Source organism: Falco peregrinus, chromosome 3, assembly GCF_023634155.1.
Source record: "Falco peregrinus isolate bFalPer1 chromosome 3, bFalPer1.pri, whole genome shotgun sequence".
NCBI lineage: Eukaryota > Metazoa > Chordata > Aves > Falconiformes > Falconidae > Falco > Falco peregrinus.
Genome location: NC_073723.1, coordinates 115490189 through 115511745, shown reverse-complemented (window position 1 = coordinate 115511745; position 21557 = coordinate 115490189). Strand labels below are relative to the sequence as shown.

Here is a 21557-nt window from a genome sequence, read left to right as displayed (position 1 = left end):
GAAAATGCCCTCTTAAATACAGCGACTTTTATGGGTTTTTATTTTCAGCTGAACTTTCTCAAGCGATGAACAGTGGTACAGGCTTGTCCAAGCCTTCCCCTCCTCTCCCGCCAAAGAGAGGCCTCCCGCCTAACAACACGTCAGAGGCAGCTACCGCTTCCAAGCCCCCAAACGACAGGACAATGACAGCTAACCGCCCCACGCTGATACCGATGCACATGACCTCTGTTTACCCACCACCCTCACCTTCACCACCATTGCCCACACACGTACCCCCTGAACCTCCACGCCTGCCCCTGCCTGCCTCCACCCCTGTCTTGGACCCTCCGCACTCCCTGGACCTACCCAAAGAGATGACGACAACTACGACTCCTACTCCAGAAGACTTCAGGTCCTTGGAAGTGTCGAAGAGGACAGCAGAGCAAGGGTTTGGCGAACCTCTCATGCTGCCTCGCCTGCCCCAAATCCCGTTGCACATCCGTATCCAGCAGGCTCTGGCCAGCCCTCAGCCTGTCACGCCGCCTGCCGAGGGGTCACACAGGGCTCACTCGCTGCTCTTCGAGAACGATGGCTTTGGAGAAGACAATGGCACGCTGGGCAGGACAAGGTCACTGCCTGTCACCATCGAAATGCTGAAAGTGTGAGTACCTCCTGTACACGTGTGCGGTAAACACCTCGCAGTGGTGTGTGGGTCACGCTGGGCTCTGAGATGTCGGTGTCACTCCCTGCTTCTGCGAGGCTGTGGTGCTGAGGAGGGCTGTGGGCAGGGCTGGTTTCTTTGCTGTTTTGTGCAACAGCCTAGAAACGGCTTTGTCTGTTGGCTGAATCTGTGTTTCAGCCTCTTAGTGGGGCCAATGCATCTTCCCCATTAAATTAACGCTGGCTCTGGGATCTTACTGCTCACAAAGGGAAATGAGTTCCAGACTAAAAACACAAGCTGATGCCTGGCCTATCGTTAATTGCACCAAGACAAAACAAGATTTCATGCGTTTGTGGCCTGCCTTAGCATTTTGCAAAACAGAAGTGGGAAAAGGACTGTCTCGTACTTATAACAGAGCTGAACCTGCAGATCCCAGAGTAGCGAGGTGAGAGGGTTGTTTGGTTCTGCAAAGAACCTGCCTCTGGCATTTCCTCTGCCAGAGCTCCCTGTGCTTTGGAGAGAGGGGACTGCAGGATCATGGGGTGACTCGTGCATCTCTGATTCCGGGGCTACCCACAGACCTGCCTTCTGCAGGCTGGGGAGAGCTAACAAGGCTTTGATCTCAGGGGTATTCCCCAGCCCCTGTGGCATGTGTTAAGAGATGCAATACTGTGCTTCTTGTTAGTCCAGACGATGAGGAAGAAGATGATGATGACCAGGAAGAGGAGCAGAATTCGGGCCCTCGTGTGTATATTGGAGATGTGCCATCTGTCACAGTCATCCCGAAACTGGTGCCCCAGGTCCTGCCAGAGGAGCAGGAAGGAGATGAAGGGATGAGCGACTCTGACTCTGAGGGGCCCATCCTGTACAAAGATGATGAGGATGAGGAAGAAGATGAAAGCCATAACAGTAAGGCTTTGACATTGCAGCTGGCTTTTTTTCTCTGCTGAACTTGTGCCTGGCCGTACTGAGATCTGGATCAAAGACCTAGTTCACACAGTGCTTCAAAGCAGCTGGTTCTTGGTTTCATGGTGTACCACATGTCCTCCTCCTCATTCTCTCCAAGGCTCTAACAGCCAAACCTGTATGCTCATCTGCTGAGGTGCACCCCCTCCAGTTGCAGATGGCTCCTGCAACAGCTTGTGCTGTCCCACCCCTTCAGGTGGGCGAGCATGTGGGCATCACGCAGAAATGTGGGCAGTTTCTGTAGTGACTAGCTCTGGAGCTGTAGTGCAGAGCTTGGAAGGCAAGCCTCAGGGGGGAGAGCACAACTGCCAGGGGCACGTGCTCGTATCGCTGTGCTTGGGCACTGCAGTCTTCAGTCGCATCCCGTTGCTCTTCTTCCCCGCAGGCACGCTGGCTAACAAAGTGAAGAGGAAAGACACGCTAGCTATAAAGCTGGGAAACACAACCACGCTGCAGGAGGAGAAGGTTGTCTTCCCTCGGAAGAGCAAGGAGGAGTGGAATGAAATTCGGCACCAGATTGGGACGACGCTGATCAGGTACAAAGAATGGAGGGAGGGCGTGAAGTTTGAGCCATTGGCACAGCGTGAGAGGGGTGGGACTGGACAAAGCTGTCGCCTTGTCTAAGCAGCCTGTGCTGGAATGTGATGGGTGGTTGGGCACTGCTGCTGGGGCAGGGTCGGCAGGCTCAGTGTTGCTTTTCCTCCCCAATTATGAAAGTTGGAAGCTCCTCCTGGAGCTGAGCAACATCCCCTGACAGACCGCTGTTTCCAGAGGTTAAATGGACCGGGAGGGGAAGGTTTCAAGGACTACAGAAATGTTACTGCTATGATACACAGGTGGTGCAGAAAGATGTGGATAGATGCAGGCTGAGCGCTGATGCTTTAGATGGTGGATTAAGCTGGGGCTGCTGATAGTCTGGGCTCTGCTGTCATCTTGAGCTCCCTGCAGTGTTGCTTCTGAGCTTTTGAGAGGCCATAGCACTTCCCAGACCCGTGCCTGTGGGTGAGCAGCAGTTTGAGTGGAGGAGAGTGCAAAACAGAGCAGCAGTGATCTCCACTGGTGAAGGAAGGGTGTCAGGGAGGCTTTCCAGTGCACTGAAACCAAGCAGTTGTATTCTTCACCCCCTAGTGATGAATGACCAGATAAAACATTATGTACTTGCCACACTTTTCTTTAGGCGACTGAGTCAGAGACCAACAGCGGAAGAGCTGGAGCAGAGGAACATACTTCAACGTGAGTAATACTTCTCTAGTGGTCCTAAGTAACACGATAGGTTTGCCTTTAACATCTTAATCCAGGTGTACCTGGAATCTGCTTGAAATGTAGTAATGGAGAACTGTGCTTTGGTTATATTGTTGTAGTAAAGCAGTTCTGCTGTTTTGTTTTTTTTTTTCCCCAGTATATTTGTTACTGTCAGAAACTGACTCGGTAAAATCAGACCTTAGCAGTGGTACCAAGCAATAAGATTCAAAGCATCTTATTGACACCTCAGGGAAAAGTGTGTGAACTGGTTAAGGCTCTGATGTTACACAGCAAGGACTGTTAAAGGTGTTTTTGTTTGGGCTGGACTTGTATTTGTGGTCCAGACATTACAGCATTGTATTACATGATCCAAAAAGCAGCAGTTCATTGCTCAGTCAGTGGTGTTTCTCTTGGCCATAACTCGTTCTGCAAAAGTTTTAAATAAACGTCTTGAGGAAAGGGAAATGTCAGTTCAGGAAGTTTCCATTTAAAATATTTATCTGTGCTGTTATTCTCTTCAAACTATTAGTATAATAGCTTTGGGGAGGAGCAATCTGCAAAGTGGCTCAGATGTGTTTTGACAATATAGCCATTAATCTTTAACACGCACAGGGCTGGAGAGAATGACTCATTCACGCTGTGTAAAGGCCCATAGTGCCACTGTGAGTCAGGGGGGTGCTTGGTGGGGAAGGGTATTGAGTTGGACTGCACTCTCTGCCTGTCCTAAGTGCAGATGTGCCACAGTGAGCTTTCAGCTATGTAGATAATCTGATATAGCTCAGTACTGCTTTCCATTCAAATCCAGAAAGCATTTTTCAAAGCCGGTGATGCTTACAGGAAAAATGTATTTTTATATTCTTTTTTTTTTTTCTCTTGGCAGCGAAAAATGAAGCTGACCGTCAAGCTGAGAAGCGAGAGATCAAACGCAGGCTCACCAGAAAGGTACTGCTGGCCTCCGTGCTGTGATCGCCATCTGGCAGAGCTGTCGGGATGGTGGTGGCTATGGGCACATCGTATGTACCGTGCTGGGGGTGAAGTCACAGGGCTATTGTGTAAGTGTCCCCAGTGCCCTCTGACTGCAGTGACTTTGGAACGTGGACTGTCACCAACGGTGAGCCGTTGGCACTGGTGGCCACGTTTGTCAGTGATAGATCTGAGCTGGCATCGAGCGTAACAAGCTAGATGAGAACTATATTTGGCACCTGGCACTTGGAAGGTTTGCTGGTGCTGGCCTGGCTGTTCTAACACTGTTCACACCAGGCTCCCCAAAGTCCGTTTCTAAAGTAATGGTGTGGGAGAAGCGGAGCAGAGCAACAGCTGCTTTTAGCTATTACCTCCAAGTTACCTGTGGTTGTTACTCACAGCTGGGAAAAACATCTCAGGGGCCTGTGGGTATGAAATGTGAGCGTTGCTGTTGCAGAAGCAGGGAACGAGCTTGCTTGCTTTAGGGGTGTAAAGGCTGTTCCCAAACCCCTTGGTGTCTGTCATAGTCTTGGCAATGTGGCCTTGGTTCTGCTCCAGCCTGACCTCGTAATCCAAATGAGATTACACTGTAAGAGGGTTTGCCCGTTCCTTGCAGGCGGCCAGCAGGACCTAGCACTATCTGTGGCTCAGGCTCAGTGAGAGAACTGGTTTTAGTTTTGCTTGGGATGCTTAGTTCTGAACTGCGTTGTGGACAAGGCACAAACTAACTTCCTTTGTTCTTGCTGGTGCTCAGCTTAGCCAGAGGCCTACAGTGGCAGAGCTGCAGGCCAGGAAGATCCTGAGGTTTAACGAATATGTGGAAGTTACAGATGCTCAAGACTATGACCGGAGAGCAGATAAGCCGTGGACAAAGCTGACACCGGCTGACAAGGTAATGGGGAGAGCCCTGTCCCCAGGTGTGGAGGGCGGCATCTGGATCAGGGCATCCCATGCAGAGGGGCGTGAGCCAAGGAGATTGGCTCCGTTCCTTTTGCTTCACCTTTTCGTCTTTCCCTCTGCCACCCCACCAAGCACCACCAGTGCCCCTTCACCCTGTGCGCCTTACCCAGCCCTGCCTTCCTGCACCCTCCGTGGCGGTGTGGAGCCCGGTGTTTGCACGCCGGCCTGTGGCCGCTGCCTCCGCTTCTGAGCGGTACAGGAGGGTGTAGGGGTGCTGGTCGGAGGAGTGCTGTTCCCTGCAGGCTGGGGCAGGCTGAGGCAAGAGGCTGCAGGGAAGCCATTCCCTGGCCACTTGTGGGACTACCCAGCCCTCAGTGTGCAGGAGGTGGGGCAGATTAAACTCAGCCCAGTGGGAACGGACTGGGAAAGCTGGGGTGCTGCCACAACCTGAGCTCCTGCCTTTACCAGAGGAGCTGCGGCACTCAGCCCTACTATCAAAACCAGGGGCCTGGAGCATCTCCCATATGAGGAAAGGCTGAGAGAGCTGGGCCTGTTTTTTCTGGAGAAGACTGAGAGGGGATCTTATCAATGTCTACAAATATCTTAAGGGTGGGTGTCAGGAGGATGGGGCCAGCCTCCTTTCAGTGGTGCCCAGCGACAGGACAAGGGGCAACGGGCACAAACTGCAACAAAGGTAGCTCCAGCTGAATATGGGGAAAAACTTTTTTACCTGGAGGGTGGCAGAGAGCTGGCACAGGCTGCCTGGAGAGGTTGTGGGGTCTCCTTCTCTGGAGACATTCAAAACCCACCTGGACACGACTGTGCAGCCTGCCCGAGGAGAGCCTGCTCTAGCAGCAGGTTGGACTAGATGATCTCCAGAGTTCCTTTCCCACCCCAGCTGTTCTGTAGTTCCATGAAAACTGCTCTGAACTCTTCACCACTGAAGGGTGGTACAGATCAGATGTGAGCAGGGGTGTTGGAGGTATAACACCTTTTTGCCATGTCTGAGCTCCCTTGAGATGGCCGAGAGAGTAATATATGTGTGCCTCAGGAGATAAAAAAAGATCTGTTCCTCTGTGTAGGCTGCCATCCGGAAGGAGCTGAATGAATTTAAGAGCTGTGAAATGGAGGTCCACGAGGACAGCAAGCAGTTCACGAGGTGAGTAAGAATGCATTACTCGGAGTTTTGATCTTGTTGGGAGAACTGTGCTGAGGCAAAACATTAAAAACCTTAGGAAAATGACCTGTACAGCACTTAGAGATTTAACGTGCCTGTCTGCCTCGGTGGTGTTGGATGACTGGAGGAGCAGCAGGCACAAAGTGCGTTGTTCTTCCTTAAACTGGGACTTTGATCCTGGAAACTCAAAGTGACTGGTGGCTGGTTTGAGGTGTATCTGAAACCAGTGTGACCTTGTAGCTGGCGTGTGCTTTTCTGGGGCTAGAGACATGTGCAGCAGAAGCCACAGTCACAAAACAGCTCAGTAGTTAGCTCAGGTATTATCTATGAAGTAACCTGTGGATCATGGTTCAAGTGATTATTTTCCCCCCCAACAGTTGCTCAGTGTGGCTAGGGTGAGTGTTTGCAGAGCACAAGAGCTTTCTAAGGCAGAGGTGAAATCATTTGATGTTAACAGCTTCACTGAGAGCTTGAGAGTTCAGAGATAATTCAGTTTACTCTGGGGTTTTTTTGGGTTTGGCAATCTGTAGTGCCTCAGTAACTATTTAACCTGAGTTCCAAGGATGACACGAATTTTTCACTTGGCTTTTAGGTACCATCGACCATAATCTTCCAAGAAGGGAGCAAGAGACTCGAGAGGACTGCAAGTTCTCTGCGTCCCTCTCCTAGGCAATACAGCGAGGGTGGAACCTCGGCTCTTCCAAGGTTTGCCTTCAAAACATATCCAGAAAAGGGCTTTCGGCCAGGGAAGGGGAATCCTGTCTGAATGTAGCATTTCACTGGAACAAACACATCTCGCGTGCCATCAGGCTGGAACTGAACACTATACCTCGCTCGGCTCAGCAATACGCCTCTGCTCCAGCGCCAGCATCCCTGCCAGGAGACCATGCACATGTGAACGAACGGTTCATTCCCCAGCTCCCTTTCTCAGCCTGGATAGGCCCAGTTCTCAGCTGTACATACTCCTCCTGGGAGTGCAACTCTTTGTTTCCTCCTCCTTACCAAGAGGAGAGGGGGAAAAAAAAAAAGGCAGCTCTAATGATGGAAAGCTGAGGAGTGGAGAGTGGATGTGCTAGGAAGCACGTGTGTATATTAGCTGTGTACAGAGAACCCTGTGCAGGTGCTGACCCGCCAGACAACTGACATGTGACTCATAATTAACTTTTTTGGTTTTGCTTGCGTCTCTGTCATGTTCTTAATGTCCTGAATCACTACTGACCAATGGTTTGTTGTCTTGGAAGGGAATTGTATAGATATTAACATATGCTGCATCTTTTTGTAAAAAAAAAGAAAAATACAGTTTTAAATGTACAAAACATTCCCTCCCCACTCTCACACTTGCTGTGATGTTAACAGATCTTGTCTTGAGATATCTAGGCTGGTTTAACATATTACAGAACCAGGAAATGACTGTTGCCTTTCTAAAACTTCTTAATTTGGGGAAGCTGTGAGAGTAGTCAATTCTTTTTATTGTGGTTTCCTCTCAGATGTTTTTTACGCTCCCAGATCAGGGTGAAACTTGCCTTTTCTCATTTTTACAGCTAAACCTACTGGAAACTTGATAATTTCACTGTGTGGGTGGAAGGGAGGGGAAGAGGTTTAAAAAGTGACCTTAAAAAGATGTTCTTTCTCTTCTGAGAATGATTTCATATTGGTTCTTCCTAAATCATAGAATCATTTAGGTTGGAAAAGACCCTCAGGATCACCAAGTCCAACCATTAAATGTGGGTGTTTTTAAAAAATAATCTGGTGTTGGCCACTGCTGTATCATGCACAGAACTGAACCCATGTGTGAGATGCCACTTCAGGTGAAGGAAGGGAATACGGCAGGAGGAAGAGGAGGATGCAGGAACGGAGAGGACTTGCCTTGCTCACAGACAGCCTCTGTCGCTTGGGGTGGCCCTGGCCGTGCTGCCCACGCCGTGCCAACGCCGGGGCCGGATCCCCGGCCGCCTGCACCCCACAGCCGCGGCCTGCCCGTGGAAGATGGCGGGGGGCTTCCCTCACAGCTTCCCCTGTACAGTTCGTCTGTAGACTAAATCATTGCATTGTATATCAGTCTCCTCAGCGACAGATTTTAATTATTGAATAAAAGTATTTTAGGATTTTTTTAAAAAAAACCCAGATTTTCGTGGTCGTGTTTTAAATGCTATGGCCGGGGGAGCAGCGTGGGGGGCCCAGGCCCCGCTCCTCCTCCACGGCCTCGCGGGGGGCGTGGCCCTGGGGGCCTTTCCCGCCCTCACGTGGCGCATGCGCCAACCACACGGCGCGTGGACTTTTAGCTCCTCCCTGTGCGCCGTGCGCATGCGCACCCTAGCCACGCCCCCGCCCGCCCTATAAATACCGCGACGCGCCGCATCTCGTTCTCTTTCTTCGTGCGGCGGGGCGGGCTCAGGTAAGTTAGCTCCCGGCGGCGGCGCCGCGGCCTCCGCTTCCCTTCCCTTCCCTGTGGCGTGTGGTCCTTGCGGCCGTGAAGGGCCACGCTGCCTGTGGCCAGCTCTGGGAACGTTGTGTTTCTTTTTCCATGCTCGTAAGAGGTGGCGAGCTGGCTGCTTGGGGGGCACCCCGGGGCCGCAGTCCTCTCGCGCTCCTCACCATCTTTTTCTCTTAAGGCTCTTCTGACGCCTGATGCTGTCCGGCCTTGTCCAGCTCTGCTTCCGTCGTGTGAGTGTCCCTGGTGGGGTCCCGCCTGTGGGCTGCGTGGCGGGGGGGGGGGGATGGAGGGGGCCTGCAATGCTTTAAAATGTCGGTCCAACGTGGATACCCGGAGAAGTCGCTCTCTCTCGGCTCTGTCCGTGTGGCGCATGGGAGCGTAGGCCTTCGGGCCCCTGACGTACAGTCCCTTTCCACGACGTTGGAGAACAAGCCGGGCCTTGAGTCTGCAGCCTGCATATTCCTACTGCTTCTCTGAGCCCTCGGGCGGTGACAGAGGAGACAAACCATGCAGGAAACACTTCGGCCACTCAAAATGGCTGGCTGGGGGGGGGGGGGGGCATGTGCTGGGCTGCATGGCTTGGGGAGGGGAGCGAAGGGCGAGTGGGGAAAAAAACCCTTGAGCAATGGCTTAAAGTACTTTTTTATCATTTCCAGTTCCAAGCTTGAAAAGTTTGGCATGAGCAGAGCACTGGTTTGGAAGGTAATTTTGCACTAATGTTGTTGGCTGTACATACTATACGGTTCTCTTATTAGTTTATATTTTTAGTTGGCTTGCTATTTCTCAGTTCCTTATGAAAACTGAATTGGATAGGCTTAAAGTAATTGAATGCCGATGCAGACTTTATAGGTGTTAGTTAACAGTGAAAGCTTAGCTCAGGCGTTCCCTAGCTTCTAAGATATTTTTGAACTTTGGACGGGTGGGGGGGGAAAAACCTTATTCCAGAATCATCTTAAAGAGAAAAAAAGAGTCCTTGGTGAAGTGGAGATAATTCGATTATCTTAGGGCCTTGTTTGTGCTATGGGAATTGGGGAAAGAGGAGAAACAAACATTTTTTTCCTAAATTGTTGCAGGCACTCGTCGCTAATTGAGATGAGATGCTGCTAACAAAGAATCCCTATGGCTGGTAAGAGAGGATGAGTATATTGAGAGTACCAGCCCAAATACTTAATAAGGGTGATAGTTAAGGTTCAGTTCATGTGGTGTGTGTAATCAAAATGTAGCTGCAGAGATGGGAATGGGCTGGAAGTGGAAAGAAAAAAGATCTGCATTCGTTTGCCTTCCAACAGCATGTGCTTCACCCTGGGGACTGCCATGAAGTAGCTTTCTGGGGGCCCGAGCAGAACTGCAGTGTGCCTGGGCACGTGGTGGGTCAGATGGCTGCTCAGTTGTGTGGTACAAGAAGCACGGACTGGGGCTGAGCCTGGTGGGCTGGCTGCACACAAAAAAGGCAGATAAAGCCATGGGACTATGGTAGAATTGGCTTGCGTGTGCCTGAAAGGCAGCACAAAGTCAAGGGCGGGACTTGTGGGTGGCCTGGCATGCCAGGAAGGAGCTGCATCTGGGGTGCTTTCAAATGGTGGGAGCCTGGGGTGTGAAAGGAATGGGAAGGAGCGCTGTGGACCAGCAACCCTGCTCTCCAGTGGGGCCAGTCCTGCTGCTGGGAAAGTGGATTTGACTCCCATGTGTGGCCAGGACATTCCAGGGGAAGCTGATACTGGAGGGATGTGGGCAAGGCCAGCAATTTGTGCATCTGTGTTACCTGAAAAAAGGCCTTAAATTACCGATTTCTAAACCTGTATTTAGCTGCAGTAAAGAATTAAATAAATTTTTTTTTTTTTGCTTGGTGTGTGTTTCTTTGTGAGCAAATTGTTTGGTTAGGCCTGGAGTATGAAACATCCAGGACATTGATGCCTCTCACTTGGAATCAGCAGTGGATTCCTAGTCGGGAAAGCTGCAGAAACCCACTTCAAACCCGTGCTGGCAGCTATTTGGGCTGCATTAGTAGTGGGCAGTACCTACCCAGAAGCCTGATTGTGGTCGGGTCTGCTGTGGGGGGAATGGCAACAAAAGGGGAACGATTCTGATGGGTGGCTTCTGTGGGGGTGGTTTAGGATTAAAGGATTGGAGTGTAAATAATTGGCTACCTACTGCTGCCCTTGAGCAGCTGGCTGGGTATCCTGCCCTTGGCCATGTGAAACGCAAAGGGAAAGGGTGAGGTAAGGGATGTCCCATCAGCTCATCCAAAGAGATCCAGTGGGTGTCTGGAAAAACTTGATAAAACATTCCAGGGTTATCCTTTTCCATGGAAGGGTGTTAGATAACCTGGGCTACTGGCTGGGTGGGTAGCGCACCTCAGGAGCCGGATCTGTTCAAGGGTAGATGAGGCTGGCCTGTTGGCTAAATATGTAATTGGCTTGGCTTCTGTTTAAAAAAAAAGTTAATACATGCCAAATGGATTATGTTGACCTTTGGTCTAAAGCATCCCGAGGGGTGGATTTGCAAATTAACAAGAGTACTAATCTGGAATAGGAAATACTCTCCTGTTAGGTAAGAGACAGGCCTTGCTGGTGCAAGCACAGACTGTTGGTTGCTGTGACAGCAAGAAACTATCCAGTTCCTGCTCCAAGAATAAAAGTGGACAGGTGATGGTAAAGGTGGAGTGTGCTGTAATGAACATTAGGATGAAGGGCCATAATGGGGATGAGCCTTGTGGTCAGCTCTGCCTCAATACTCTCAGGAAGCCAAATGGATAAAAGCTTTTGGTTTCATCTTAAGCTATATTGTAATGCTAATTATGAGGACCAGAAAGTTCCAAAACTCCAGTCACTGGCTCTGAAGTGTCCTTGCAACTCTTAAGGAGTGTGATTGTGAAGGTGAATCTGATTACACGTGACAGTGGGTTTTGAGCGGTCCTGGAAACTGACTTGGAACATTAATGGCACAAACTGCCAAAATAGCTAGAAATTCAGCATCCCGTTTCCACACAAACGGGCAAAGCAATGGTTGGGTTCTGGCAGCAACCGGGAAATGAGCGGTCTGGACAGCATTTCACCCTTTTGAAGAGTTCAGTTGGGTCAAATGTGCTTAATAATACCCAGCTGCTCTTCACAACCCAGCAGCTGGAGGTGTTCCTGCCAGCACGGCAGTGGCCCAGGGAACGTGTGGTGGTGGCCCACCTTCCAACACCCAGCTCAGCCACACTGGGGTCGTGCAAGAGTCCTCCACCCCATGGGCAGGAGCCTCAAGTGAAGCCCTTTTATGTTGTAAATGATGCTTTTAATCCTCTGTAGACAAGTCAATTTTTCCTCAACCCGTGCAATCGTTATTTCCATAATTAGGCATTCCTGAGCCGGAGAAGGCCGCTACAAACATCTCTTGTTACGCTTGAAACGGTCAAAAATGCTGTAGATGCTTTGGAAAATTTGGTCTGAAATCAACTTGCTTTCTCGGTTGACTACCCAGAACGGGACGGGCTGCGGGCTACCTCGGCATCACACCAACGCGAGTTACTGAACTTGTGGCTTTTATTCCAAACCAATCCAAAGGGATCAAATAGGGCATAAAGAAGTTACGTAAGTTTGTGTTTTCCATCAGATAGCTCCAGAACAAGCTCTGGTAGATGCCAGCTTGGCTACGGTCCTGGCTTCCAGACCTCAGCGCGTGGGCCCGCGGGATGTTGTTGATGCCTTGTCTTGCTTCATTAACATTGTCCAATTAGGCACTCCTTGGGTTAAATACCTTACGCTGCAGATCTGTCCCCTCCCTGCTGTGCCTGTGGTGCTGCCCGTAGGAATTGCTGCTTCTTAGAGGTGGGGCATCAGGACAGGCAGTGTACTGGTAACAGGCATGCACTGGCCAGGACACCCCACAGAACCCTGCGCAGGGCCTCCGGAGTGGCAGCTGCCTGGCACTGCCTGCATTGTCTGTGCTGCCTGCCCTGCCTGTGCTGTGCCCTCCCTGGTGCTGCCTGTGCTGCCTGCGCTCTGCCCAGCCTGGCATCGCCCTCCCTCCCGGGCATTGCCTGCCTTGCCCTCCCTGCCAGGTGCTGCCCTCCCTGCCTTGCCTCCCCTGCCCGCCCGGCCTGGCACTGCCTCCCGGGCTCTGCCCGCGCAGCCGCCGGCCGGCAGGGGGCGCTGTGGCGGGCGGGCGGCGCATGCGCGGTGCGGAGGCGCGGCGGCCCGGCCGGCGGCGGAGCGGAGGTGGGAGCGCGGCGCGGCCCCGGGGGCGGTGGGTGGGGGGCCGCGGAGGGGGGTGGGGGGGGCGCGGGTGTGTCGCGCCCGCCGAGCCCCGGCCCGCCCTGGGTGCGCCCGGCCGCCGGGGCGAGCGGAGGGCGGCGGCGGGAGGGGCCAGACCGGGCCGCGGGCCTGCGCGGCCCCACGTGAGGCGGCGCGGGGAATTCAAACGGCGGGAAGGGGCCGGCGGGGGGGGCGACCGGGCCGGGGGGGGGCCGCGGGCGGTGAGCTGGGCCCACGCCGTCCGTGGGGGCGGGACACGCCGCCCGTGGGCCCGGCCTAGCTCTGGGGGTCCCACCGGGCCCCCCGCGGGCCGTGCTCCTGCGTGGGGGCGGGATGCGGGGGGCGGGCAGGCCTGGCCCCCCCGGGGTGCTGCGCCGCGGGGCGGGGGGCTGACGGGGGCTGACGGCAGCGCCGCAGAGGGACCGCGATAAAACGCGCAAGGAAAATCCCACCCAAGCTGCGTTCTGCCGGGAGGGAGCAGAGATGGGCGCTCGCAGCCCGGCTCCCTCGGCAGCCCCCCCCAGGTGACCCGAGGTGACGTTAAAGCCGGGAAAGGGGGGAGGGGCGAACACTCGACAGGCCCGTGGGCGACCCCCTGACAGCGTGTCGTTGGCATTCAGGTCCAAGGCACTATGCCGGGGAAGCGCACTGCGAAGAAGAGCCCGGTGCTGGAAGAGACTGCGGGAAGGAAGAAGATTAAAGGTAAGAAAAAATCCCTGGGAGTTTTCCCTCCCTGTTCCCAGGGACCGGTTGCATCGGAAGGGTCGTTTCCCATGTGTGATGCGTGTTATTTCTCATCTTGCAGTCTGCCACCCGTCCCACTGCACGCAGCCCGGCCTGGTGCTGACCTTGGGGCAGGGTGATGTTGGCCAGCTGGGCCTGGGGGAGGACGTGATGGAGAGGAAGAAGCCGGCCCTGGTGTCGCTGCCGGAGATGGTGGTGCAGGTGGAAGCCGGAGGGATGCACACGGTGTGCCTCAGCCAGACGGGAAAAGTGAGTGCAGCGTGGACAGGGCAGCACCCGGGGGGGGCATGGGGAGACTGAGCTGTGCTTCCCCGCGAGCTCTGGGACGTGTTCTTGAGCAGGGGTGGTCTGAATCAGACCTTGCTCTGCCCAGTCGTGTAGCTCCCTTCAGCTCCAGGGATGACTGTGGTCCCCATGCCGTGGACCACAGAATTTTGGGGACTCAAAGGGATAATTCAGCCCGGTGGGTCTCTGCCCCCTCACTTCAACTCAGCTTGTTGCCCCTCTGGGTCCCATCCTGAGCAGCTCGCTCTTCTTCTGCAGATCTACACCTTTGGCTGCAACGATGAAGGTGCCCTTGGGCGTGACACCTCAGCAGAAGGGTCAGAGACCACACCAGGGCTGGTGGAGCTGCAGGAAAAGGTGGTGCAGGTCTCTGCGGGGGACAGTCACACAGCTGCGCTGACAGATGACGGCAGGGTTTTTGTCTGGGGCTCTTTCCGGGTATGTTGATTTCTTGGACGCTGGAAGCTCTGTTGATGGTTGCTGCTTCTGTGACTCATCTCCCTGCATCTTTCTCCACCCAGGATAACAATGGGGTGATCGGATTGCTGGAGCCCATGAAGACAAGCTCTGTTCCTGTGCTGCTCCAGCTCAGTGCACCTGTCATTAAAATTGTCTCAGGTGAGCAAGGTCTTGGGGTGTGCCTGGGTCAGGCTGGTGCACGAGGCAGTTGCAACCCTTGGGAGAAGGTGAAGGTCCAGAAAGTCCATGTCCTTTTCCTCCCCCTTGGCTGCTGCGAGCCAGCTACAGGGTTGTGCTTGCTCTTGTCTGGCTCTTGAGAGAACAGACCTTGTGTCTCTTCTAGCCCTGATGGTAATGTTAATATTTGACCCAATCTGATGCAGAATGCCTTACAAGAGTGCTCTAACCACGATCCCACAGGGTCAAAGCACTCGCCCTCTTCTAGACTTGGGGAAGCTGAGCAGAGCAGCCAGGGAACTCGTCCAGGGCCCAGGTGAGGTTGGGGGAGACCTGTGCCCCTAAACCTTCCCAGAAAAACTTTGAAGTTTCGTTTGGGGAATTGGGATCAAGAAAAGGGAGATCCTGGGGGTTTAAGTTGTGCCAGAAGCTGGTGTCAAGGTATCCAATGCAGTAATAAACCCCACTAAATTCTGGAAAGCTGGGAGAGCTGGGGTTTATGTGTGAGATCTCAGCCCCTGGGTCTTGCTGGGTTCCTGGAGCATGACTCCTGCTTCTCTCCTCTCCCTCATCCCCTCCCAGGGAATGACCACTTGGTGATGCTGACGGTGGATGGCGACCTCTTCACCTGCGGCTGTGGCGAGCAGGGCCAGCTGGGGAGAGTGCCGGCACTCTTTGCCAACCGAGGAGGAAGGAAAGGGCTGGGTGAGTTGCTGTGGTGCTCGGAGGTGTGTGGTGCTGCGTCCTTTGGCCCCAACTCTGCACTTTGCAGAGGAGCAAAGAGACCCAGTCTCTTCCCCTGTTGCTCAAGGGCTTGTATGTAAATCCGTTACTTGAACTCAGTAAGCTGGATCTAAGGGGGAGGGAGAAGAGTGTAAATCATTAGTCCTTGTATGATGCCTTGTCTCCTGCCCCAGAGCGCCTGTTGGTCCCCCAGCGTGTCCCTGTCAGAGGTAAAGGCAACAGAGGCAAAATGCGCTTCCAGGATGCCTTTTGCGGAGCTTACTTCACCTTCGCTGTCACGCAGGAGGGACACATCTATGGATTTGGCCTCTCCAACTACCACCAGCTGGGTGAGTTTCATTTACATCCCTCCAGATCTCCTGCCTGCTTTGGTCTGGGTGTGGACTTCCCAGTCCTGTACTGCCCTGGCCTGGGGGGGAGCACTGCTGAGCGTCCCAGATCCTGAACACCAAGCACCCGCCAGACACACCGGAGCTGGAAATTGGGGTGGGGGGGTCATCGTGCATAGCTCTGGCTTTAGATCCCAGGCGCAGCAGCTGGTGGATTTGGGCAGAAATTTGATTTCTGGGGGCTTGGGGGGGGGGCTGTGTTAGGCTCTGGTGGGGTGAGCCCCAGGGCAGATGGCTTTTTGCCGGTTCCTGGCTTGGGCTGTCTGTGCCTGCGGACCTGATCTGCCTGGGTTTGTGCATCCTGCCCCACAGGGACCCAGGGCACAGAGCCCTGCTTCTCGCCGCAGAACCTGACGTGCTTCAAGAACTCCACCAAGTCCTGGGTCGGGTTCTCCGGCGGGCAGCACCACACGGTGTGCGTCGACTCAGAGGGTGAGCACCCTGAGAGGCATGACAGGCGGGCTGGGAGTCACACAGTGCAGGATGGGGGGAGGCCCACAGCCCTCGTCCCAGCTGGGGAGGTGTTGGGGTGAGGGTGATGTGCTGGAGCCCTCCAGGTCCTTGGTGTTCAAGGCAACAAGGGTGTGAATTTGCAGCAAAAGGCAGGGAGGGTAACAGGAACCTGGAGTCACTTGTGAACTCTGCTCTTGCAGGCTCAGTAGTCTGTCCAGGCACCCACCCACCCTGCTGATTTTGGGGAGCTCAAAGGTTTCTGTCCCACCCTGCACCTCCTGGTTGGGATCTAGGGTGTAGCAGAGAGGAGTGATGCTCCTCCAGGAGTCAGACTGGGGAGAGAGGGTCTGGCTGTGGCCTGCTACAGGCTTCTTCCCGCCTCGTGCCACCCCTCTCGTGTGTGCGTTGTGCTCCAGGTAAAGCCTACAGCCTGGGCAGGGCAGAGTACGGCCGGCTGGGCCTCGGTGCAGGGGCAGAGGAGAAGAGCACGCCCACGGTCATCCCGGAGCTCCCCAGCATCTCTTCTGTCGCATGTGGCGCATCGGTCGGCTACGCTGTCAGCAGTGATGGTGAGTGCCGGGGGCCTCGGGGGCTTGGGATTGCCACCCTGTGTTCCTTCCCCACCCCTCATCCGTCCGTCCTGATCCCCCTGGATCCGGCCAGTCCCGCTTGTCTTCATCACACGCTGCCAGCTGGGTCGGGACTGGAGCCAAGTCCTGGCGCTGATTGACCACCCGGCCTGGGGGCAGCTGGGCAGCAGCTGCTCAAATATTTTTGTGGGCCCTTGGCAGTGAGGTTTGTAACCAGAGTGTTGACCAGGTCGTTGGCCTGCCAGTCCCTTCTCTACACCCTGAACTCTGCTGCTGCGAGACCTCCATGCTCTGGCGCTGCACACGCGTCTGTAGCCCGCAGCTGTGGGAGGAGGGTTTGTGGTGGGCTGATGGATTTGGTTTGCTCCCCAGGGGCAAAACACTGCCTTGGCTATGTGATGAAACACCTCTTTGAGTTGCAATAGCTGCTCCTCTTCTTCCTGCCTGCATCTCTGGCGCCCATTGCCCAGCCCCCTGCCCTGGGTTTGGCTGCTGGCTCCCCTTCCCACCCTACCATGCAGCCGCTTGGAAGTCACAACTTGCATCACCTCCGTTGCAGGACGAGCGTTTGCCTGGGGGATGGGCACCAACTACCAGCTGGGCACAGGGGAGGAGGATGACGTCTGGAGCCCCGTGGAGATGACGGGCAAGCAATTAGAAAACCGCACGGTCCTGGCCGTGTCCAGCGGCGGGCAACACACTGTGCTGCTGGTCAAGGACAAAGAGCAGAGTTGATGAAGCAGTGCCACGCAGCTGAGCCCAGCAGGATTGCAGGACCTGTGCACGCACCCCCGCCTTCTGCCCCGGTCGGGTGACTGGTTTCCAGCTCTGGGCTGCCATTGACGGCAGTGGGGAGGGCAGAGCCAGGCCCCAGCGGTGTCTGCATGGCTGGAGCAGGGCTCTTCAGGGATGCTCGTGTTTTCTCCCTGCAAGCGTGTGTCTGTCTTCCCAGGTGCCCAGTGCTCTGGCAGCTCCCCTGGGTCAGCTTGGTCCTAAACTGGTCTCAGTACTGTGACTGGATGGGTTTTCCGCTTTTCATCTGTTTGGTGGGTTGTTTTTTTTTAGTATTTCCTGCACTGGCAAAGCTGAAGGCCTTGTTCTTCACAAAAGGGTTTGAGCATCAGGCTTTCTGAGGTCCCCATGTTCCCCATCTCTGGGTGCTCCTTCATCCCCTTAACCTAAACATCTTTTGCCTCTCCAGCTTGGATTTGTCTGTGGCCACCCACCTAAGCCCTCTGGGCTTGGCCCAGCTGAGATTTTGGTCCAGCAGACATGCTCCTGGGGAGCTCTCTCCAATTCACTCGACAGTTGTGGTTGCGGTGGGGTGGATGATGTGGCTGGGAGCCTGCGAGGGGGAACGCTGCTGGATGATGCCCAGCCCGTGCTGCGCGCAGAGCTGGGCTGCTGGAAAAGGGCAGGGGGCTCCTGCCTGGAGAGGCCACCTCCAGCGCTGCCGTTTGCAGTCCCAACTGCTCCTGCTGATTCCTGTTGCCTTTGAAAACCCAACAAAATCCATCCCACAGGTGGGGACTTTGTTATTTTAATTTTTTCTCTTTCCTTTGCTGAGGAAGGGGCTTCATTTGCTGTTAGGGCCTCACTGAGAAGACAGCCAAACCCCAGCTATGCATCGCATCACTTGAAACAACGGGACTGCCTCCTCATCGCCTCTGGTCTTGGTCCAGCTGGTCTTGGCTCCCTGCGCCCGGCCTGCCCCGTCTTTCCGTGCTGCCTTCCAGGTACCTGGACTGAGAAGGTGGTCTGTGAAGATGAAATTTTATACATTAAGTTGTAGCAATAGGGGGAAGCGGTGGGTGTGCGCAGGGCTGGTGGTTGGGACTTGTACAATGGTTCAGAATAGGTTGAATTTTTTTAAAAGAAAATGTAAAGTATTTTGGTTGATTAATTGATGAAGAGAGGGGAAAAAAAATGTAATCTTTTAACGTTTGGAATAAACAGAGTTTTGATAAACCCTGGGGTTTCCTGTGGTTTGGAGGGGTGGGCAACCCTCCTGCCACCTCTCTCCGCAGACCCTGCCACGTTCCTGTCCCCGAGCTGCCACAGGAGCTGTGCTGCCACCTGAGCTTCGGCATCTGCACCAAGGTGGCCCCAGGGAGGGGAGCCCAGGGCTGAGCAGAGGCTCAGCATCCTTCAGCCCGTGCTCAGGGGCAGGTGGGGACAGACTGGGGACACCTTGGCCTCCTGCCACCCGTGGACAAGGAGCCAGTCCTCTGTTCCCGTGGCGCCTGGGGACAGGTCGAGATGGGAGCTGGCTTTGTAGGGGTGCAGGACCACCCTTGGGTGCTGTGGCGGTCGCAGCCGTGCCCGGTGCCGCGTGTGTGCAGTTGTGGGACGCGGCCGCGGGATGGCAGCAGGAGAAGGCGCTGGGACTGCTGGAGCGCTGCACTGGGAGAAGTGGGGCAGGGATGGGATGGTCCCGGTGGGGTCCTGCTTGTCCCCATCACCCTCCCTGCAGCACCCTGCCTGTGGCGGGCCATCCCTAGTGTCTTTGGACCTTCAGAGGCTCAGCTGAGCCCACCAGCGTGGCTGGAAAGTGTCTTGGCACATCCCCGCTGCAGGCTGGGTGCTGCGGCTGCTCCCAGAGCTGGAGCTGAGCCGGGCGCGTGCGTGTGCTCCGGCAGAGACTGGCACGGATGAGCCAATTTCCGCGTCCTGGTGTGACCAGAGCCCCCATCTGTTGAGTCTTAATTAGTTTGGGAGGGAGCAGGTTCTGTAATGAGCCTCCAGCCAGGGACGGGCTTTGGGCAGGCGGTTGGTGGGTCCTGGGAGCAGCTGGGGCTGCCGGCAGCCTCTTGCCTCCACTGCTCTCGCATCTTTTGGGCTGGGGCAGGATGAGCTCCACGGGCAGGGGGTCCGGCAGGAGGCTGGGCACCCGCCTCTCCCACCACTAAAGGCCAGGTTTGTGTTTGGTGGTTGCGGATTTGGGCTTGCAAAGGGCTCTCTTCTCCACCACGTGCGGGTGGGGTGTGGGCCCATGGGGAGCGTTCTGCCGCTGAGGACGGAGCCCATAGTTTGCCATCACTGCGGGCTGAGCCAGGGGCAAGCGTTCCTTAATATCACGGTTAATGCTCTGCTCCCCAGGGACGGTCACCCTCCATTTGATGCTCCTCCTCCCATCAAACGTGACCTGCTGGTCCTGGTACCTGATGGGGAAATTGCTCGTTGTCTTGGGCCTGATTCCCAGCGACAAGCTCAACATTAATGTCTTGTCTCCAAAACCAGCACTGGTATTTTTATAGCCCTTCCAGGGAAGAAACCCTGTCCCACTCTGAGTTGCTTTGCCACTCTTTTTCCAAGCCCATGGATGCCATCGTGACGCAGATGGCTGTGCCGCGCTCCGCAAAGTCCTGCTCCAGCGGCTGCTTTTCATGTGTTTTCGTGCCCTTCGCTTTGAACCTCGCTGACCTATTTATAGCTAAGAAATGCAGAGAGACTTAATAACCAGAGACGTGGGACTCCTCCGGCATCGGGGCAATGCTGACAAGCCACCGTGGCTGCTGGGGCTGGAAGAGCAGCTTCTGGCTCTGAGGGGCTCCTGGCACCCGGCTGGAAGGAGGCGGCCCCGGGCCCCCCGGCGTTGGTTGGGGCTGGATGCAGATGGGTTAAATCGCCAGGTAAGCCAGGTTTGGGTTTGGGGAGTTTGAGGTGTGGGGTTTGGTGCCATTCCTGGATAGTGCGAATGCCTGCCAAAGAGGATAAGGACTCTGTAGAGGTGATGTCCTGTTCAAAACTTCATAGAAAACTATTTTAAGAAGGACAAAAGTCACCCTGGTAAGGGCTGGAGCCCCCCGAGGCGTTGCTGGCAGCTTGGAGGGGAAGGGGATGTGCAAAGCAGCCAGAGAGGGACCCGACCAGCCTGGCCAAGGCACCCACCGCACCCCGGCGACTGCCCAGCCGTCAGCAAAGTGTTTTGCTTTGTAACCTCCCCGGTGCAAACCCAGGCTGGCTGGGGTTTGGCTCCCCCCTCCTCATCACCCCACCCTCATCACACCAGGGACTGGCACCCTGGGGCATCCCTGGTGGGTCGGGCTCTGCTCCCAGCTCCTCTCCTTCCATCAGCTCAGGGCAGCTTTTCTCAATCCCGCCTTCTCAGTCCCGCTGTTGGACAGGGAAGTTTCATGATGCAAAACTGAACCAAGAAAAGCCGGTGCAAGAGGCCCCAGGGCCAGATCCTGCCAGGAGCCGATGCACCTCCAGCTCCTGCAGCCGGGGACAAAACCCCAGTCATTCCCAAATGGGATGGGATCATTCCCATCCACCCATCCTCAAGGGGCTGGTTGTGCTCCCGGGAAGGGGAAAACATCCCTGAGCTTGCTGGTATTTTCAAGAAGAGGGGGAAAACAGGGCTGGGGAGAACAATAGGGTTTAAAATATTCAGAGCTGATGAATCAGCCGGCATTGTCTTGGGAGGCAGAGTGACACTTCAATGGGAAGTTGCTGGAAATTGGGGGAAGGATGAGCCCCCACGAAGAGGGGAGAGGGTGGGCGAAGGAAAACAGTTTAATTGAGGAAAGGGAAATGTCTCATTAACAAGGTTTTGCACTGGCAGAGCAAGGCAGCGGTGTTTTGGGGGTGAGGAGGAGAAAACTGAGTCCTGTGGTGGGGTTTGGGAGGAACTCCTGGCTGTGCCAGGGACTGGTCTCGGTCCAGCACCGGCACAGCCAGACCCTTTCCCATTGCCGGGGGTCCCGGGTCAGCGGCTCTGATCCCCACCCTCCCGGTCCCCATCTGTTGCTATTTGAAGTGTGTAAAAGGCTTTTAATTTACAGACAAAAGATGAGAATGGGATTTGGGGCTTTCAGCATCCACAGTGGATGAGCTCTGGTGTTGTGAAGCTCTTTTGTCTCCAGAATAAAAAGCACTTTGTGTGTCATTTGAGCGATGGGTGGGGTTCTGGGGTTTTTTTCTTGTTTTTTAACATGATGCTTTTTTGAATGCCAAAAAAATCTACCTATGCAACGCTCCTGCAGGATCTACTGGGAGGGAACTGCATCTTCAAGAGGGTTTGGGGGATGCTAAGTTGATTTCTTGTTCTCCTTTTCCTGCTTCCAAGAGGAAACGAGTGTTAATTATTGCCAAGTTGCCTGCTGGCAGGGCCACGTAGTTTTCCCTGGGCTAATTAAACAGCCTGCTGCAGC

General features: G+C 54.7%; 2 protein-coding genes and 1 non-coding gene across 12 annotated transcripts in view; all 3 read left to right on the top strand.

Moving 5' to 3' along the window:
* PHACTR4 (phosphatase and actin regulator 4) overlaps positions 1–7188 on the top strand; it is a 68183-nt gene extending 60995 nt beyond the window's left edge. For all 8 annotated transcript variants that reach the window (XM_055800930.1, XM_055800933.1, XM_055800931.1 and 5 more), the window contains 8 exons: positions 49–640; positions 1326–1549; positions 1992–2142; positions 2784–2839; positions 3729–3790; positions 4566–4703; positions 5794–5870; positions 6481–7188. In XM_055800930.1, coding sequence (XP_055656905.1) covers positions 49–640; positions 1326–1549; positions 1992–2142; positions 2784–2839; positions 3729–3790; positions 4566–4703; positions 5794–5870; positions 6481–6496 — 1316 coding nt within the window. In that variant the 3' untranslated portion in view covers positions 6497–7188. The remainder of the gene's footprint in view (positions 1–48; positions 641–1325; positions 1550–1991; positions 2143–2783; positions 2840–3728; positions 3791–4565; positions 4704–5793; positions 5871–6480) is intronic.
* A 1451-nt stretch (positions 7189–8639) lies between these two features.
* Positions 8640–8844, top strand: LOC114012419 (small nucleolar RNA SNORA73 family). The gene has a single exon (XR_003554842.1). It is a non-coding gene; the product is annotated as a small nucleolar RNA SNORA73 family (small nucleolar RNA).
* Positions 8845–11657: 2813 nt separating this feature from the next.
* Positions 11658–18369, top strand: RCC1 (regulator of chromosome condensation 1). Of its 3 annotated transcripts, none has more exons than XM_055800495.1 (10): positions 11658–11892; positions 13181–13262; positions 13366–13553; positions 13848–14027; positions 14111–14207; positions 14808–14930; positions 15143–15298; positions 15671–15790; positions 16228–16380; positions 16961–18369. In XM_055800495.1, exons 2-10 carry the CDS (start codon positions 13193–13195, stop codon positions 17134–17136), a joined length of 1263 nt encoding a protein of 420 aa, XP_055656470.1. In that variant the 5' UTR covers positions 11658–11892; positions 13181–13192; the 3' UTR covers positions 17137–18369. The 3 variants fall into 3 exon arrangements, with proteins under 3 accessions (XP_055656470.1, XP_005238344.1, XP_055656469.1); XM_005238287.4 differs by having other exon boundaries at positions 11658–11897; XM_055800494.1 differs by lacking the exon at positions 11658–11892 and adding an exon at positions 12469–12524.
* Positions 18370–21557: the final 3188 nt, after the last annotated feature.

Coding starts and splice junctions, on each gene's coding strand:
- RCC1 (XM_055800495.1), top strand. CDS start 13,193: ATGCCGGGGAAGCGCACTGCGAAGAAGAGCCCGGTGCTGGAAGAGACT. Junction 13,263..13,365: donor GGGAAGGAAGAAGATTAAAG/GTAAGAAAAAAT, acceptor CTCATCTTGCAG/TCTGCCACCCGTCCCACTGC. Junction 15,299..15,670: donor CTCCAACTACCACCAGCTGG/GTGAGTTTCATT, acceptor CCTGCCCCACAG/GGACCCAGGGCACAGAGCCC.